Below are 18,935 nucleotides of genomic sequence, written 5' to 3' on the forward strand. Positions count from 1 at the left end.
GCCGGAAAGCCGTGGGTATCAGTAAACATTGTACAACTTCAAGTTGACCTTGGACGACGGCAGACGTTCCGTTCCACTTAATCTCCACGATACTATGGTCAGGCTCACTATGAGGAGGACTTCTGCAAAGCTCTTGAATGCATATCATACATGCAGACATGTACCTTGTTAGATTCCATCGGAGTCAGTTGGCTGCAAATCAACAGGATTACACTCCCGGGACCCGTTACATACCAAGGTACCAAACTATCGAGACAGAGTGTGCTTTCCGGAAAAAGCGGACTCGTTCCAAAACTTTTGCTGATCCACACACATGCCCACAGAGATCGTGCCAGCGACCTTTCCGTTGGCAGAACCGGCGCAGCGGAGCCTACTATGGCCCTCAATCCTGTCTTGCACCATAGAGAATGTAGGAAAGAGCTTACTTGGAGGTTTCGGCAACCGACCCGTTTCTGTCTGCCAACATTCGACGCTGGTTCTCGTGTGGCACTGACGGAAAGACAGGCTGGTTTATGCCTATACCAGTCGTGATTGTTGTCGCCACAGTCACATTGCATGTTGTACGACAGACGGTCATAAATCGCGTCCATAAGCTAGCTAGAAACGCTTCATCTGGCGAAGCAGTAGTCAAGGAAGAACTTGGATATCACCGGTGTATGTGCGGTCGCAGTCCTGAAGAAGTTGTATGAGGCTCGAGCCGCGACTCGAAGGGTAGCGGCGAGGCGGGCCGGCCAGCCGTGGGTAGCAGAATCACGGAGATGGAGATGATGTCATGGCCTGGAGTGGGGACGCCCTGATATTCAATTGCGATGCGCGCGAGGACTACATAGTCCGCGACCATTTCCTCATCGATCCCCAACGCATCTTGAACACCAACCACCACCATGTCTGCCAACACCATCCACGTACGTCTCGACTATCTGATCTATTTGCGCGCACGGCTCCAACGTCGCGCGAGGGGAGCGACGCGTGCTGATCGAGTTATGCTCTGGACATACAGGTTTCCGGTATCTCTCAGACGACCACCGAGTCGCATCTCAGGGACTTCTTCACGTCAGTGGTGCCCTCATTCGACCCTTCTGACATCCGCGTGAGCCATTGAACGTAAGCTCACCCCTCACCCAACGCATCACACAGATTCTGCGGGAAGATCAACGGCATCGAGTACGACCAAGAGAAACATTCGGCCAAGATCCACTTCGAGAAGCCATCCGCGGCCAAGACCGCGCTCATGCTCAACGGCGGCACCCTCGACGGCGCCCACCTCACCATCATCTCCGACGTCCAGGACGCCGCCGCCGCCGCCAAAGAGGCCGAAACTCACCACACCGGCGAGCACATCGACCAGGCCGACAAGCCGCGCGCGGGCAGTGAGTTCATATCTGTCTGCTAATCGAGACACAGCCGCTGAAGGCGCGCATTGCATTGCACACAGTTGCCGCGGAATACCTCGCGAAGGGTTACACGCTCTCGGACCAGATACTCCAGCGCGCGATCGAGCTCGACCAGCAACACGGCATCTCGAATCGTTTCCTGTCGTACATCCAGAGCCTTGACACGACTCTTGGTACGTATCTCGACCATCCTATCTCGTTCGCTTCTCTAAAGTGAACATGTTCTGGTTACGCGCAGGCTCGAAGGTACTAGGGCCCGAGAAGACGCTGTCCGGTAAGGCGCACGAGACCATCCAAACCGCGGCGCAGCAAGCGAAGGCCGTCGACGAGCAGCGCGGGATCTCCAGGACCGCAACCGACGTGAGTATCTTGGAATCTCTCCCTGAAACGTAGCTGTGGCAGCTGAATGGACCTTGTCATTCACGCGCGCAGTACTACGCGAAGGCGCTTTCGTCGCCGTTCGGACAGAAGGTCAAGGCGTTCTACACGTCGACGTCCAAACAGGTGCTCGACATCCACGAGGAGGCGCGCCGCATTCACGAATCGCACAAGGCCTCCACGCACGGCGCGACGCCTTCCTCCACCGGCGTCGGCACGACCAGCCCGCCCGTCGACCCGAGCGTCCAGTCGGTGAGCACCGCTGGGGCCGACGCGTCGACGACTGGGGGAGCGCCTAAGACTGCGGAGGCACCGACCGTTGTTTGAGAAGCCTGAGGGATTTGCAAAGGAATATGGGACGTACTGTAGGATTTACGCTGTATCGTATCGGGCTTGTCGATTCCCTTGGTGGATGTAATACATCGTGCTTCCTGTCATTCATCGTTGGTTTGGTGTGCGCCGCAGGCTGCTCCTGACACTGCACCGCACGGCGAGCATGAGCTCGTCGCTACGTCTACAGTACATAGCTCGTCTGCCACGATCGATCGATCGCGACATGTGAAACTTGCCAAGTCCTGGCCGTGTTTGTCGCTGACTCGCAGGGGAGCCACGCCGCACTGAGCCATTACAACCATCATTTAATGCATGCATTCTGGGTTCTTGTCGTGAGAGACGTGGCCGCTCCGGCATGCGAGATGAACGGACACTATCTCGCGACGCACGCCGTCCGCTCGCCCAGGGCAATCGAGAGGCACGTCAAAGGAGCTATGCTGCGACGTATGGAGTGTGCGTATCGATGTGTGCATTCTGGGCAATAAGTGGGTTATACGTATAGGGTACCGGGGTATTAACGAGCGATATCTGTCTGGTGGGACGCAGCGGGACGGAGAGGGTGAGTGTTGAACAGTGAACTGAGAACAGCAAACGGCCGCAGGGAAAGGATGTCTAATAAGTGATATAATGGCGATGAAGGGGCCAGGACAGTCGTACAAATACCAGAGAAATAGGAGAGCAGTCGTGAGAGGCCAGAACGTGGGAGGGGGAGGTGGTCGAGGGCCCGATGGGTGCATGCGATCTGGCGAAGCCCGATGGTGACGATGGTGGATGCGGAGGTCGGCGCGGGAGGGCTCTGCGGGCTGCGAGACCGAAGTGAGCAGAGCCCGTGCTGACTTGACGACGGGATAAACTATCGGGAGACGCAGCAGGGCTAACCTGAGAGAAGGAGATGAATTGCGATGGCAGTAGGGTACGGGCGGTGATGTAAATGTTGGGGGATGACGGTTGAGAAAGAGGGAAGGGACATCCTGATAGTGACAAAAATGCGGGTGAAAAGCGGCAAGCATAATACGTACATGGTAATGGCGAAGTGGCTGGGGTGGACGTCAGAGGATGAACGCGCGGAATGCAATGCAAAGCACGGAACACGAGGATGAGGGATGGGGACGGAAATGTAAGGACACAGACACACGTCCGCACAGCCCGAGTGAGAGACAAGAGATCAATGAGAGTCACAGCGTTCAACCCCGACAACAAGTCGACAGGTTATCATAAGGACGCACGTGAGAAGACCACAGGGACTAATAAGCGAACGAGCGGAGAGGCAACACGCGGCATAACCAAGATATGTCACATAATGACGCATTTGCAGCATCCCCCGCTGTCCTCCTCGTCCGCCGTCAGTGGCTGTTGCTGTGGCTGCTCCTTGCCACCCAGCGGCGACATTTGATGCGATGCTTCCATCTGCATGTGTAGAGGTGGTAGCAGCTCCTGCCCACCTGTCTGATAGTGCGCGAAGGGCGGTGGAGACTCAATACGTGACCGGTCGAATGAGCGGGGAGTAGTGGGTACGGTGGGCGTCGTGGGCATGAGGTGCTCCTCTGGTTCAGGTACAGAGACGTCTTCCGTAGGAGGGAGCTGAGTCTTGGGCTGGCCAAATTCGTCCATGGGGATTTGTTCCGGGCGGTTGCTCCATCGCCTGCGATATTTCGTGGGGTCGTAGCCGAATGTCCCGGGTGCCTTGGGTACGAAACGAAGGGTGAGAAGGTGCGGAAGCGAACAACGAAGAGGTACGACTCACCGGCTCGATGACCACAGGTTCGGGCTCCTTGGGCTTGGGCGTACCGTCTGCCGTCTCGTACTGGTCTTGCAGGCCTTTCTTTTTCGCGACGGCAGGAAGCACGACCTAAGTCACCGGTGGCATAAGAAACACCGCGCGCAGAGACTCAACGGTACTCACGTCATCCCAATTACCGTTGGCCGGTCGAGGCTGCGTCCATGTAGGGATCGCGTCCTCGCCTCCGTCGGGCAACGGATACTGCCCGATGGACCGGCGGTTCTCCTCGTTCCTTGCGACTGAGCGTTTCTGCATGGACGAAGGAGGTGCCTTTGCTTTCTGCTTCTTCGCCGAGGACTGCGGGGTCGCATTTGCCGGACTCTTCGCTCGCCGCTTAGCGGTGGGCGTCGAGGGTGTCGAAGGACTTGATGCTGCAGGCGACAAGCCTTGAGTCTTCAGCGGTTGAGTAGCCGAACGCGGCACTGAAGGGGAAGGCGCGGGTGATGAGGGGCTAGCCAACCCAGACTCGGACGTGCTACGGGTTGGCTTGGCAGGTGTTGGGGTCGTAGTTCGGGAGCGCGACGTGGGCTGAGGTATTCGACTCCGCGACGTGTTTTGCGTGTGCCGACTGGTGGGGGTATCGCTACGGATATCAAGGGAAGGTGAGGATATCGAGCCGTTCGGGTGGGGCTGAACAGCCTGGGCATAATAGTCATCCAAATGGTCTTCGTACCCGTCGTCGTCGAGGTCCGTCAAAGGCCTCTCATCCATTACCGTGTCCCCCTCCGCTACCCCCTCGTCGTCAATGTAGATACTCTCTCGCGCCCCCACGCTGCCCGACCGCTGTCTCATCCGTATCCGTCCATTGGGCATATCCCTTCCTCGCGAGTTTGACCGAGAGCGCGAGGATAACCCGCTGTGCGATTTGCCGGATGGGTTCCGTAGCGAATGCCCGTAGTTCGCTATATCGAGCATCTCCTGGCGCCGAGCGACGCGCAGCTCACCCACACCGCCGTTGCGCGCGACGTCGCCGCGATACCAATGTTCGAACGGGTGCTCCTCCGAATCTGACGAAACCCGTTCCGGGGCGTAGTCGAGCTGGCTGTGCGAAGAAGAAAGGGACTGGGAGGTGAAGGGCGCTTGTTCTTGAAAGATGTCGGATATCTTCCGACGGGGAACCTGAATGGTGGAACGGGAGGTCTGGGACTGTGCTGGGGACTGGGCCTGCCCGTGCATCTGCTCCTCAACTGGCCATAGGTGTGACTCCGATGCTTCTCCACTATGCTTCGAGTAGCCGTTCGCGCGTCCTGTAGAGCTTGAACCGTTGTATACGGAATGGGCCTGGCTCGAGGTGCTTCCGGTTCGTGTCCGCGATACAGGAATGCGCGTGCCCTTGGGAGCGTTGAGGGGCGAGATCGGGCGAGTCTCCGAAGGGGGGGACGAATGCTCTGTGGAGTGAGGGGGCTCGACAGGGAATGGTTGCGAAAGGGTACGCGCACGCGAATACTGGGCCGGACGGGCAGCTGCGTGCGTTCCGGAGGACGAATCCGCAGTCCGTGAAGACTGCAGACTGGGGCGGGGGATTGCACTCGGCTTGCTGCCGTTTGAGTACGAATACGAGTGCGAGGAGGTAGACGTGCCAGGTCGTTGTGCGGCATAGTACTGGCCCGCCTGCTCTTCGAGGGATGTGATCGACGCGGCGGAAATGCGCTTGGCGAGGGCGTTGCTCTCATCCTTTAGACCTGCGGGGCGGATGTCAGAGTGACTCCAACCTTACAAGCGGTGACAGGGCTTTACGTTTGCGGAGTGCAGGGACAATCACTTCATCCCAGGCGGGTTCTCGAGGCAGAGCTGAGTGAGCAGTAGCAGTCAAGGCCATGGGGCCAGCAGAGTGAAGAAAGGGAGAAGCCAAACAGCGTGGAGAGGACTGCCTTCAAGAACGGAGAAGTAAGGAGGGAAACGAAGAGCAGCGGAGGGCGGGCGTTGGTTGTGGTCGCGGGGAAAGGAAGCGTCGATGCAGACGTCGAGCAACGCCCTGTGGCGGCTGGCACGGATTACCCGCCAATAACAGCCTGCTAACTATCTTCGTTCCCACAGCCTTATCCGTCCTTCTAATCACACTATAACGCACGACTACACTCCATTCCTTACTCTGTTAATCTGCGTGCTTCCGCCTGGGTACAATCCGCTCTGGGCACCTCCCGCTCTGTTGCCTCGGCATCCTACGCCTTCGCGGCGTTTGCAGTTCGGAGTGCCAACACGGACCGCGAACGTCGACATTGATGCCGGCATAACCTAATCTGTACGCGTATGTTCACAGCACAAATACAATATTAAGCCGACTCTAGATAGCTGTAAGTGTAAGGACGGTGCGCGTGCGTTAGATGGATGCAGTGAATGATGGATGCGAGTGATGTACGTGCGAGCGAGACCGACTGCCAGTGCAGATTGCAGATGAGATATGGGACGGTGGTGGGAGAAAACCCGAAAGGAAGGTGACTGCATGATATGTAACATGATAGTACTAAGACCGCGAAAGCAAACGAACGTGAATAGCTATCAGAGACCGAGAGACATGGAAGCGGACCCAAAGAGAGTATAATTACACCGACGCAGCGTGCTAACGCCGATCCTGGCCCTGCCAGAGTATGTCGTGCAGCTGCTGCCTCGAAGACCTACCGTGGCCATTCAGTCCGGCGCCGCTGCGCGTCGACGTTCGCAAGTGACTGCTGCCGTTCGTACTTGCGCCCACGCCACCGTGGCTGGTAGCAGGCGTCCCCGCCAGGGACTCCGAAGCATGTCGCCGCATCCTCTTCGGCGCAATCGCCTTAGCCGACTTAGGCGTATCGACGCCCTTTGACAGCCGCGCCGAGGGCTTGAGCGCCGGAGCTAGAGTGGGAACGATCTCCCTCGCAAGCTCCCGAACAAGGACGGCGACGTCCTCCTTGCTTAGCTTCGCCACAATGTCGTAGATGCCGTAACGTTCGACTAGAACAGCGCGATTGGGATGCACGTCGCACACCGTCCGAAGTATACGGAGGAGGTTGAGCCGCACTACGGCCTTGCTCGACCCTAGCTTGTCGATGAGCCGCTTGAAGAATTGCGACTTGGCGACGCCGATGGCGATGTTGGTGGAGAGGCGGAAGATCTTGAGGAGAGGGTCGAGAAGGTTCTCGAAAGAGTTGGCCTTCGCCTGTACGAAGCAGCGGAGCAGCGCATCTAACGACTCCGGCTTCATGAGTTCATCTTCTATCCTGGCCGTCTCATCTTGCAACCTGGCAACTGCATCAGCTCCAACATCCCCGAGCGCAACAAGAACTTTCGTACCAGGACAGGATGGCTTCGAGCGCACTGACTTGGAAGTATGGGTCTTCGAGAAGTCGAAGGTAGAGCGACAATCCGTCGTGCTGCCACAGCAATATCCTGCAGCTCTTCCCTGCACTGGCAAGATCACACAGGATGGGAAGCGCGAACTGCTTGAGCGGCGAGCTCGACTCGATGACGCGCTTGAGGCTCGGGATGATGCCCGCTTGTGCGGCCTCCTCCTGTCTTGATTTGTTGAGGCGACAGAGGTTGTAACACGTCTGGAAGATATGGTTCGCCATTTCCTGTCGCGAAACAAGGTTCAGTCTGTCGCTGCGGCCGTAAGAGGCGAGCGACTAACCGTGCCAAGCGGACCCGAGCTCCGCTCATCAAGAATCTTGACCAGGATTTCGATGGCGTTCGCGTTCTGGAGGACCTCAAGAATGGTCGTGTTCGTGGACATGGACAAATGCTTGACCGCCTTGAGCATCTGGACGAGATACTCGGGCTCCAGCAGCTCGCATGCCCTCAGAAGCCCTAGAAAGGCGATGTGTGACCCTTACCGCCACCGTTCGCTATGATGAGGAATGGGATGAAACTCACGCCGCACGATCTTGCGCGTGCCGAGGGCATTCCGCACATGGATATCAGACTGGGAGACCTGGCAGAACACAAGGATGATTTGCAGAATCTTCCGGTTCATGTCGTCGGCGATCTCTCCCCGGCCCGCCATCACGTTGAGCAGTGCCGAAGACAGTGGATCGAGCAGACCCTCTCGGATGAACATCCGACAGAAGTCGTTCTTCGTAGTCGGGCTCTGGAGCTCGAAGACGCTGCAGATGCCGTTGAGCGCGTGGATGACGAGTTCGGACTGCTCTGTGTAGTCTTCGTCCAATAGATCGACGAGGACCTTCAAGCCACGACAACTGATACAGACGCACATCAAAATCTGGCCGGCCAAGTGAATGCTGTTGGGCAGATGGAAATGATACATACGAGATGAACATCTGCAGCGTCAGCACGGAAGAGTGGCACAGCAGCCGGATAAAGTGCGACGCTTCGAGGCGGCACTCCGACGGATACTTCTTGGAGGTGAAGCCCATTATGACCGGTATCCCTCTATCACGAGAAATGAGCAACTGTCAGCACCGGATGGCACACGAGCGTACCCAATGAGGCAGAAGCTCTCCAAGAAGCCCATGTCGGTGGTGACAAGCTGCATCACGTCTCAGTCGCCCCGAGCTGATATAGGAAGCGACGCCGACTCACCGCGTTCACGATCTGCAGCAACTTCAGCGTCACGTCCCGTCCCGTCCTCGACTCGAGCACCTCCAGGATAGCGAGCATCCCGTGCGCGGACACCAGCTGCGACTGCATCTCCGGGGTGTCGTTGATGATGCTCAGCTGCCGTGACGAACCATCAGCCCAATCGCCCCCAAACAGAAAGCCTCATACGACCAAACAAACGGGCAGAACGCACCAGCTGGTCGCACGCGTCCCTCAGCTGGAAGTCCGGCGCGGACGGCGTGAGCTCGTCGATGAGCTGTGTGACCTGGTTGCACAGCCGCGCGTACTTGTCGCGCTGCAGATTCGCCTCGAGGTCCTCCTCCGCGTACCCCTCGTCGATCTCCGCGAACGGGTCGTCCTCCGCGTCGTCCTCGTCCCCGAGCCACGACTTGTTCGACAGGCGCGTGTTCAGCTGCAGCGTCTGCATCGGCTGCGCCGAGGGCCCGTTCGCCTTCCCGAACACGTCCTCGTAGTCCTCGTCGTCGTCGTCCGCGTACTTGTCCAGGTCGCTCTGCAGGCGCTTCGCCTGCTCGCGCCCGAAGGAGTCGTTGCCCACGAACGACGATGAGCGGGAATGGCCCCGCGCGGACGACGGTCCGCTGTTGGGTCCTGTGGAGATGATGCTCAGCGACGGACGCGATCGCCGGTGGGTGAGACCGGGAAGGGGAGCAGTCATAGGCCCGGGGGAGGGCGGTTGCAGGCCTATCGTCTTGATGTCGTTGGGGTGGAAGAGACCGCGCCTCACCGAATTCTTCATCTGTGCGGCACACGTGAGCATGAAGTCTTTCCGAGTGCTATCTGGCGGACAGACCTTGAAATCGGCCACCTTCTCTTCCAGCTTCGCCTCGTCCTCCTCGAACAACAGGTCCGAGTAATCCTCCGCGATAGGAGCAATCTGGGGCTCGGGCGCCTTCGCCACCGGCAGCGGCACCGTCCCGAGGCCAGGACTGCGCCCGGGGCGGATCGTCTGCGCGTTGTCGTCCGCCTCGTGCTTCTCGTCCTCCACGGGAGGCTTGTCGAGCGCTGCAGACAAAGCAGCCCCGGTAGAAGTAAGCGCTGTGTGCGGCTACGCAAACAAGAGAGCGCAACGCGCACCGTGCAGCTTCGTGAGCGAGATGCCCTCCTCGAAGTCGTCGTCCCAGTTGTCCGTCTGCTCCTCGGGTGCCTGCAGGATGAACGGCATGGGCAGCGTCTCGCGGATATGGCCCAGCGCGGCGGGCATGCCCGGCTTGGGTAGCGAGCCCGGCTTCCGCCCTTGTGTCGTGAGGAGCATGGACTGCTGAGGCGCCTGTAGCGACGACGATGCCTGTACCGAGGAGATCATGTGCGTGGGCGACGGAAGGGGAGAGTCCGCCCGGCCTGCGAGCGAGCTCTTGCGATTGCGTTCCGGGTGCTTCGACGGTCTTGACGGCGCTGTATATACATATACCAACCCGATCAGCCGCTGAGGGCGTAAAAGAGACAGAGAGACAAAGCAAGCCCCCCCCCCGCTCGAGACTCACACTTGAGCGCCTCGTTCCACTCCTGTACCTTCAGCACCGCCTCGTCGTAGTTGTAGTTGCTCAGCGGCCTCCTCTCCGCGGGCCCGGCCCCGTTCCCGTTCCCGTTCGTCCGCTGCCCGTCCCCCGACGGCTTGTCCGCGCCGCCGCCGCCGCCCTGCGCGCTGCCGGAGTTGGTGATCTGCCGCCGCGCGGCGACCATCCACGGGTGCCGGAGGAGCTTCTTGGCGGAGATGCGCAGGTTGCAGTCCTTCTGGAAGCAGTGGTAGAGGAAGTCCTTCACGATCGGGGACGCGCCGTCGGGTATCGGCGGGCTGTCGTCCTGCACGATGCGGAAGAGGGCGGGCATGGGGTCGAGGAAGTGGTACGGGGGCTTGCCTTCGAGCAGCTCGATGACCGTGCAGCCGACGCTCCTATATAAGCAGGCGGAGAAGGACGGGCGAGTTCAGCGTGCGTCCGACAGGGAGGATTTCAGTAGAGAAACCGACCATATGTCTGAGGCGGTCGTCGCCCCGGATTGCTCGATTACCTCGGGTGCCACTGTGCGGAGATTAAGCTACGGATGGCGACAGTGAAGGGAAGTGAATGTGCAACGTACTCCAGTATGGACTGCCGACAACGGCGTCGTCGCGGACGGCACCTGCTGCGGTGCTGCTCGCTACGCCGAAGTCGGCGAGCTTGACGCATCCGTCCTTGTTCGTGAGGATGTTCGCACCTTTGATATCTCGGTGGATCACACCCTGGTCGTGCAGGTACACGAGCCCTTCCAGGACTTGCGCGATGTACACGCCGACGAGCGTCTCCGGGAACTTGCCAAACTTCTTGCAGATATTATGGAGCGAACCGTTCTCGCAAAACCTGCGCCTGTGAACACCGGCGGCACAACACGGAAAGGAGCAAAGCACCTACTCTAGGATAATGTACAGATATTCCGGCGTCTTCTCGAAACCCTTGTACTTGACGATATTAGGATGCTAGATGACGTCAAGTTAGTATACGGTAAACGGAGGTTGTTCCTAAGGTGACCAATCCGCCTCCCCATCGCCGCAATGGATCATGGGGAGTATGAGTGGATAGACGTGACGCTCTTGGAGGTGCAGCGAAGAGACGTCCCAAAAGCAGCGTGTTACTGAGGGTACAGTCACGGAGAAAGGGGAGTATGCGAACTGCTTGAAGACATAGGGAGCCTCGGTCGCGTCCGAAGGATGGGGGTGGCGCCGGGATGCCGCAGACCGTTAGAGCGCAGGAAACTCACATTCAGATTTTTGAGCAAGTCGATCTCGGACTGCAGGACGCGTCCGCGGTCAGTAGCAGGACGAACATACGCGGGGGGGCGCACGCACCATAATCTGCCCAATCTCGCTCTTCGGTATGTTGCTGAGCTGAATCTCCTTGATGGCGACGGTCTCGCCCGTGGCCCAGTTCAGGGCACCTGCGAGGACGCGGACACGGTCAGGGTCAGGCTTGTGGCGCCGCTCCAGGAGGCCATGCGACACGTACGGTAGACCTGCCCGAACGCGCCCTTCCCCAACGAATCTCCCAGTTGCTGGATACCGGCGTGAGTCAGCACTACGGACTGATACCGGCGGACGCGACAGACACGCACGTATGCATTGAGGAGCTTGTTCGAGCTTGAGTTGCGGGATGGCGAGGGCATCGAGCTTTGGCGTGAAAGTAGGATCGTGAGCGGGTGAGTGGGGGAGAAACGAGAGGACTAGCAAGTGATCGGACGTGAAGCAAAGGGCAAGATGGAGGTCGTTAGTCCAGCAGCGCCGCCCAGAGGACCGTGAATGACATTGACCGCAGGGGCGTTGGACTCTGCTCTGAGCGGGGCCGCGAGCCTGAGTGCGTCGTCCAAGTGCGACACTTTGGCAACCGTGCGTCCCAGGGGTGCCACGCCCAGTCCTAACAGGAGTCTCCGGGGGCTTGCCTCGCGTCTGCACACGCGCCGCGTATTGACGCGTCTTGCTTCGACCTGCCCCCGCGTATCCCCGTCCCCTCTGTTTCCCTTTGATATCAGTGCGTGGACGCCACCGTGGCGTGCGCTGCGCCTACCCGTGTCATCGTCGCGCCTGAACTAGCCAATCTCCATCGTGCTGGCTGATCCATAACATCCGAGTCGACTCCGGCGCGACGTGTGGCCAGAAAACTGACTGGATGGCCTACAAGGAGGGAGGCGAAGCACAACAGATGCCGAACGAAACTTACGCCAGTCTCTGGCGCGTCCGCCCAAGGACCGCTGCCACAGGGTGCAACGCAAGGTTCGGCGCGGACTATTCCTGCGAGGGAGTGCGAGTCCTGCGGCTCTGTGGCCCCCAAGGGCGGCGGTCGCACTCAGCACGATCCAGGCGAGTGATGTGCGCATATACCCGCCAGTGAGCGAAAGTGCAGACTCTCGTTCATCCTGCCTTTTGGCGTAACGGCTTCGCGCGTTCGAGCCGCGTTACAGAGTCATCCTGCATAAAAATATGGGGGGGGTCTCCATCGATTGGGCGGGGGATGTTTGAGATGTCAAGCTGATCTGGGAGTCGTCTACAGGTACTTGCTATTGCGCGAACTTCAAACTTCGCCAACTACTACCACGGGATAGAGCCTCGGTGGTATCGTCCCGGACCAGCGTACAAAGGCAACAGACATTGCGCGGGCTATGGCGAGCGTGTGTTCCAATTCAAGCCGAGGACTTGAGACAGTTGTGGTAAGGTCACGATGATGTGAATTTCGTTCTAGTAGTACCGCTCAGAATTGGCTGGATCTCGGAGCCGCCCGTATATCGTACCTCCGGATTTCGAGTCACGTTCCCCAAGACGCCGTGCATCCGTTACTGGTGCGTCACGTCTCATAACAGGCAGGCCTCGCGAGTGCACGCTGACCATCGCCAACCGCCGCAACGCGTGTGCTTGCATTGGGAGTATATCTCTTCCAGAAGCCGTCGGTCTCCTCGAGCCTAGCTATATATAAAAATGCTGCAAGGCGCTATATCAAGTAAGTAGCCTAAGGCGGACTACCGCTGGAGTTTCATGATATAATTCATTTATGCCTCCCATCTCGGCGACTCTAGCGCACAACGGGGACGTGGCACAAGTCGCGCGTACTCCACAATTTCAGAGAGGCTTACTCATAAACGTCGTCGCGGATATCGGACTCTCAGAATGCAATTGAGAGCACCCTCAGGTGTATGACGATGATGTTGAAAAATGACAACCCGCTTCGCGAAATGTGCGGGCTGAGACATCGCGCAAGGCTCACAGAGTTGTCCGGCTAGTGAACGCAAATCTTGGGTGCTCTCGCGAAGCTGCTGTTATGGAGCAAGCACCTTCTATTGGACAAGGAGGTGCGCGCGACGACCGCGAGTGCGATTGCGCGCGTCCTGTTGGTCATGAGACATGACGAAGTTGTAACGAATGCACGGTGTCTTGGGGGACGTGACTCAAAATCCGGAGGTACGAGATACGGGCGGCTCCGAGATCCAGCCAATTCTGAGCGGTACTAGTGTTCTTTTTCCGTAGACGTTGCCGGTGAGTAACGGATAAGCAGGGTTGAGTGCCGGCACTCTAACCGTCGGATATCGTTGGTCAGCAAGCAAGTTCGTATTTTTGGCAATTCCAGGCCATTCGGACATGTATACGTGCTATGCGCACGTCGCCAGGACACCTTGCAAGAACCCTCCGCCATGCTTCGGATGTACCTGGGGCGTTGGCGCAGGGAAGGCATCCTCTGTCCATCGTGTGACGTTTTCGGTCATGGCTGTTCGGTCAACCTACACGGACCGGTTCATCGTCGTTGTGTGAAACCTCGATCTTTCGACGTGCCTTCGGGAGGCGACTTGACGTTGAGGCGGGGGCTTGGTGGGCGATCTGGGTATTACGACACGCCAGCAGAGGAGATTGAGCTGACTCTACATGGATCGTCAAATATTCGGCGAGAAACGGACTGGACTACATGTACATTAGATGTAAGAGTGCGCAGATGATAGAACGAACGCTGAGTAGAGCATCATGACTGCTCGGAGAGACACAGCCCTAGTAAGTTCCGCTCTCGAAGGGCGTGGACGCGCATAGACGCGAGAGGTAACGGAGTGACGAGAGTGTGACGAGACGCGACGCCTGGCCTGAAGGGGGCGGTCGAGCGCCTGGAAGGGGCCCCCAGTCGCTGTCGTGAACTGAGAGCCGGTGTCCTGGTTTAGACTCGTGCCGCCATGTTCCTCCTCTCCGTCTCCACCTTCGCCGGTGCCATGGTCATCTTCACCCTCGCCGCCATCTTCATGCCCGACCCCCCGCCGCCTCTCGACGACGACCGCTGTGGCTACGCCTTCTGCGAGGTCTGCACCGCCGAGGCTCCCTACGCATGTTCCGCCTGCAAGACCACGCGCTACTGCTCGTCAGTCTTCCCGTCTCCTCTCCCGTCCCTTCTCACGCGCAGCTCACCAAACTCTTCGTTCTCTCGTCCACAGCAAGAGGTGCCAGAACGCGGGCTGGCGCAATCACCAGCGCGAGTGCAAGATCCACCAGAAGCTCCACGAGATGGACGTCCGCATCGCGATGACCCGCCCCAAGCGGCCGCCCGAGGGCATCTGCACGGGGTGCAACGCCCAGGTCGGCGAGGGCCGCCGCCTCGCGATGTGCAGGGAGTGCGGTTACCAGGCGTGTGGCTCATGCGAGTCCCACCACTCGAGAGGTACGTCCCCCCTCTGCTGCGTACGTCCCCGAGGTCCGGCCGCTCGCTCCCCTGTCCTACACGGTAGAGGCAGCCCCTCCCCCCTCCATCCCATTGATGCTCCGCATGTCACACGACCCGCGCTTCCCGCCGCTGACCTCCTGCTTTCTTTCTTTCTCTCCTCCTGACACCCGTGCCTCCCAACAGGGACGTGCTACTGCCCGAACGCCAACTTCGGCAAGCGCTACTGCCAGATGGAGCCCCGCTGGTACCACTCCAACGGCCGCGGCCGCCCCTACGCCGGCGACCGCCACCCGGACCCCGACGCCCTCGGCGGGCGGCCGTACCCGAGCGACGTGTACGAGCCCGCGCCGCGCGCGTGCGACTCGTGCGGCACGGTCACGCGCGTGTTCAAGAAGGAGTACCGGGACCCTTGGGTGTGGCACTGAGCTCGAAGCCAGCGATGGCACGCTGGGTGTGGACGCTACATGCCACGCAGTGTCCACGCATTGTGCGCGCGGGGCTGTCGGCCAACCCAGGCACGACTGGCTCGCTCTGGCCGTGCGGATACCCACAAGTCGAAGATGGGAGAGACTTTGGCCTCGGACGTCGGTACCCGGGAGCCGGGATGAGGCCGGCATTTGCTTTCGATCGCTATGCATCTGAGTACGCATCTCGCATTCGTTCATGTGTCTGTACTACTAGCCGTCTGCTCCTCTACTTTATGCTGTCTGTTTCTCTGCTCACGCCCATTCACGCCATTCACGAACTCTGTACTGTGTACATACGTATACCGCTTCGCGCCCATCGTGACTCTTGCATTTCTCGCATTCGCACCCACGAACTGTTCTTTATTCATCGACCATGCATGCATCTCCTCTGCCCATCTTCCTGCTCATCTGTTCGCGTCTCGTCTATCGCTCATTCCTATCCGCTCCCTCCCACAAACCCCTACGCATATCGTCTGCAGTACAAACTATCTCAGTGCAATGCCATCGTAACAACAAACCGATCGAGCCAGGTCTGGAACAACTCAGATTCACAACGCACACAAGCGCATGTCCTACGAACCCGTACATGGCGCATACACCCAGCGAACATCAGGCGACAACTCGACAACAAGCTCACCTCGCCACCAAGCCCGACTCGACTCGACTCGACTCGACTCAGAGCTTCTTCGCCTTGCCCACGACCCCCGCCTTCGCGCCCTTCCCCGCGCCCGCCTTGCCTGCGAGCACCTTCTCCTTCTTCCTCTCAACGCCCGACGCCGCAAGCTTCTTCTGCTTCAGCTCCTCCGCGCTCAGCGAGGGCGTCGCCGGCGCCGGCTCGCTCGCTACAACGGCGGAGGCGTCCTTGTGCTTCCGCTTCCTTTTCTTCTCTGGTGCTGCGCCCCCCGCCGCATCGTCGGCAGCTGCAATTGCAGCTGCGGGAGCGTGAGCGGGCGTTGCGGCCTCGACAGCGGGCGCGGGCGCGTCCTCAGCAGCGCCAGCGAGCGCGGCCTTCGACTTTTTCCGCCGCGGCTTCTTCCCGCTGGGAGTCTCCCCGACGCTCTCGCCCTCGCCCTCGCCAGCTCCCGCGGCGTCCGCGGGGGCGGCAGAGAGCTTCGCGATCGCGCTCGTCACGGGGGTGTCTGCGACCGCGCCCGCGCCCTTGGTCCGCTTCTTGCGCTTCGCAGGGGTCTCCCCGGCGAGGCCGTCGGCGGGGGTGTTGGGCGGGTTTGCGGGGACGGCGCGTGCGGCTGGGGTGGCGGCGGCGGTGGCGGCGGGAGGGGCGGCGGCGGGGGAGTCGAAGAGGTCCACGGCGGACGCGCGGCGTTTCTTCTTCTGTGCGGCGGGCGTCGTGGGGGCGGGGGACTCGGTCACAGCAGGAGCGGAGGCAGGGGTAGAAGACGCTTCGGAGAGAGAGGCGCGGGCTTTCTTGCGCTTCTCTTTCTTCGGGGGAGGGGGGCGTCGGCTTCAGCGGCGGGCGCCGGCTGAGCGGGTGCAGCTGCGGGCCCGGAGACGACGGCAGGAGGTTCTGAGGCGGCTTGTGACTTTCTCCGTTTCTTCTTTTCTGGCGCGGTGTCGGTGGGGGCGGCGACTGCAGGCTTTGACGCGGGGGCAGGAGCAACGGCGGGCGCCGGCTCGGCTTCGGCGGTGGACTTGCGACGCTTCTTCTTCGCGGGCTCGGACGTCGGAGGGGCGGGCTCGACAGCTGGAGCGGCGGGGGCAGCTATGGCCTTGCCCTTTGCCTTCGCGGGGGTAGGAGCAGCCTCGTCGGCGGACGCCTTTGGTTTCTTCTTGGGCTTCTCCTTCTCGGCCTCGACCTCCTCCGCGACGCGCTTCTTCCCCTTGACCTTCGGGTCCGCCTCCTTGGCCGCCGCCACCGCCGCAGCCTTAGCCTTAGCCCCGGCATTGGCAGGCGCGTCCACCTTCATGTCCTCGTCCTCATCGCTCTCCTCATCATCATCCATATCCTCGTCCTCGTCTTTCTCGCTCACGACGAGTCCATCCCAGCGCGCCCCGGTCTCGGTGCCGAGGTCGCACTGCCAGATAGGGAGCGCGGCGGAGGAGTTGGTCTTGAGGAAGAAACTCTGGACGTTGTCCCAGCCGCCCTTGATGTGTTTGACGACTTCGGGAAGCGCGGTCTGGAGGTTCGTGAGTACCTGCGCGGGCTTTTGGGAGACGGTACCGATCTTCACGGAGCTATTCGTATGGTATCGTGAGTACGTATGTGGGAGAACGGAGATACGGATGGGACGAATGGAGGGGAGATGGAGGGGACGTACGTGCAGGTGCCCTGGTTTTGGTGGAAGTAGGTGGAGGAGATGGCGCGCTCGAGCTCGCCCTTGAGGTCTTTGCGCGTGACGCATACGGGGATGGGTTGCCTGTCAGAGTACGTACATCAGCCTGAGTCCGCTGTCGAAGCCCTCCGAGACGTAAACGAACTTTTTTGCCTTGAAGAAGATCTTCCCGAGGAGGTTAGGGAGCAGAGGGACGACCCGCTCGTCCGCGAGAAATAAGCCGTTCTCCTTGAGCAGCAGTCTTCGCGCCTCAAACGGCTTCCACTTCCCCTTCAAGTGCCGGATGTCTACGACGCGGGAGATGAATTTGATGCCCTGGCTCGCGATCAGGTCTTTGTACTCCCGCTGCGGATCCTTGACGATGAGGCACACCGGGCTCGTGCGCGGGTCAACTATCGGGTACTTGACAGGTCTGTGTTTCTTCCGTTAATGCTACGAGATCTTGAAGCGCAAAAGGGATGTCGTACATCCTTGCAGGCTTCAGCTTCTTCTCCGGGTGCATAACCTTGGTGTTCACAACCAGCCAGACGTTCTGCTCCTTGCCTGGCAGGAGCTCGCTTTCGGCCTTCGCCTCCTCGAACTTAGTCGCATGGGTCAGTAGTGCGTCCACCGCGCGCTTGCACTGTTGTAGGGAGACGTGGTCGTCGATGAGCGTGCTTTCAGGCATTTGGAGGGGCGGAAAGGGGGAAGCGTAAGGGAAGAGACACAATGGGCTGTTGCTTGCCTGCTGCTACTTAGCCGCGGTCCAAAATTCTTGCTGAGCACGTGATGACAGGAACAGACAGGCGCTTATGCTGCTCCGGGTAGGTCGGAAAGTCGTCCGGCCCTACAAGCCTGGCACTCACGATAATGAGCTGCAACTTACAGCCAGATCCTACCAAGTTGACAGCTGATGTAAAAACCAGCGTCGCAGTCCCCGCGCCCAGGGATATGCTCGGATCACCGGATAACCCCGGCCGAGCGCCAGCTATACCATACCGCGGACATTGCCCGACTGTGGTGCACTGCTAGTCTCGTGACCAGACGTTCGGAGTGTGAAGCGGATGCGAAAAATCGGGGGCATCCGGACACTCGAACGTCTGGTGGCTTTACCCCCGTGACTCCCCGCTCGGTGACCTGTGTGACATATCGACACCCATTTGGGGCAGTCCGAGAAAGCCGGAGGTCGCCCTCAGTGTGCGATGTGGCGGCCCGCTGTAGACGACCATGCAGTCGCTCGAGCTACTGACCATGAACCCCTTGTGTGGCGCGCACTCGTCCACACGTATTGTAGAGCACCCTGCGAGAGATGCATGATATCATTGCTGACGATGCCTCTTCCCATGATGTCCGCTCCTCTCGAAGTCACAAATTACCCGCTACAACCTGTGATGGAATTGACAGGAGTTCGACCACCGCTGGTGATATTACTCTGGTGCTGGACAGAGTGTGGATCTGAGCGATGATACTCCCATAGAAGAGAAGGAAACCTCGAAGGGGTACAAGCCCAAGGTGACTGGCATCGGTGGACACAGCGATAGGTGCATCGCACTCCTGAATTCAGATGCATTATGTTATCGGGTTGCGCACACAAAGAGAAGTCACAG

General features: G+C 59.6%; 4 protein-coding genes across 4 annotated transcripts; 1 reads left to right on the forward strand and 3 right to left on the reverse strand.

Annotated features, from left to right (window-relative positions):
- Window positions 1-884: 884 nt before the first annotated feature.
- On the forward strand, window positions 885-2,209 carry DICSQDRAFT_180963 (uncharacterized protein; the record flags this gene model as incomplete). The annotated part of the gene is made up of 6 exons (XM_007366138.1): window positions 885-905; window positions 1,001-1,053; window positions 1,138-1,370; window positions 1,436-1,567; window positions 1,633-1,754; window positions 1,827-2,209. The coding sequence occupies 6 exons, from the start codon at window positions 885-887 to the stop codon at window positions 2,097-2,099; spliced, it is 834 nt and encodes a 277-aa protein (XP_007366200.1). The 3' UTR covers window positions 2,100-2,209.
- An 813-nt stretch (window positions 2,210-3,022) lies between these two features.
- Window positions 3,023-5,807, reverse strand: DICSQDRAFT_136939 (uncharacterized protein). Its single transcript, XM_007366139.1, has 4 exons — window positions 5,623-5,807; window positions 4,009-5,567; window positions 3,850-3,954; window positions 3,023-3,788 (listed from the first exon to the last, which is right to left on the reverse strand). The coding sequence occupies exons 1-4, from the start codon at window positions 5,702-5,704 to the stop codon at window positions 3,399-3,401; spliced, it is 2,136 nt and encodes a 711-aa protein (XP_007366201.1). The 5' UTR covers window positions 5,705-5,807; the 3' UTR covers window positions 3,023-3,398.
- A 638-nt stretch (window positions 5,808-6,445) lies between these two features.
- On the reverse strand, window positions 6,446-11,571 carry DICSQDRAFT_61585 (kinase-like protein; the record flags this gene model as incomplete). The annotated part of the gene is made up of 18 exons (XM_007366140.1): window positions 6,446-7,092; window positions 7,145-7,433; window positions 7,490-7,665; window positions 7,732-8,054; window positions 8,125-8,247; window positions 8,298-8,344; window positions 8,398-8,532; window positions 8,609-9,172; window positions 9,227-9,438; window positions 9,505-9,828; window positions 9,918-10,327; window positions 10,403-10,454; window positions 10,513-10,772; window positions 10,824-10,888; window positions 11,170-11,199; window positions 11,258-11,346; window positions 11,415-11,460; window positions 11,521-11,571. The coding sequence occupies 18 exons, from the start codon at window positions 11,569-11,571 to the stop codon at window positions 6,446-6,448; spliced, it is 3,843 nt and encodes a 1,280-aa protein (XP_007366202.1).
- Window positions 11,572-14,111: 2,540 nt separating this feature from the next.
- DICSQDRAFT_106615 (ribosomal protein L1) lies at window positions 14,112-18,016 on the reverse strand (the record flags this gene model as incomplete). The annotated part of the gene is made up of 6 exons (XM_007366141.1): window positions 14,112-14,291; window positions 14,365-14,586; window positions 14,773-17,251; window positions 17,335-17,433; window positions 17,495-17,761; window positions 17,817-18,016. 4 exons carry the CDS (start codon window positions 18,014-18,016, stop codon window positions 16,426-16,428), a joined length of 1,392 nt encoding a protein of 463 aa, XP_007366203.1. The 3' UTR covers window positions 14,112-14,291; window positions 14,365-14,586; window positions 14,773-16,425.
- Window positions 18,017-18,935: the final 919 nt, after the last annotated feature.

This window comes from Dichomitus squalens, assembly GCF_000275845.1.
Source record: "Dichomitus squalens LYAD-421 SS1 unplaced genomic scaffold DICSQscaffold_16, whole genome shotgun sequence".
Taxonomy (NCBI): Eukaryota; Fungi; Basidiomycota; class Agaricomycetes; order Polyporales; family Polyporaceae; genus Dichomitus; species Dichomitus squalens.

Bases quoted from the DNA above. Each gene is read 5' to 3' on its own strand.
- DICSQDRAFT_136939 (XM_007366139.1), bottom strand. From the start codon at position 5,704: ATGGCCTTGACTGCTACTGCTCACTCAGCTCTGCCTCGAGAACCCGCC. The intron at 5,568-5,622 runs GTAAAGCCCTGT...TCCGCCCCGCAG, and splicing joins TGTCCCTGCACTCCGCAAAC to GTCTAAAGGATGAGAGCAAC. The intron at 3,789-3,849 runs GTGAGTCGTACC...TTCGTACCCAAG, and splicing joins AACCTGTGGTCATCGAGCCG to GCACCCGGGACATTCGGCTA.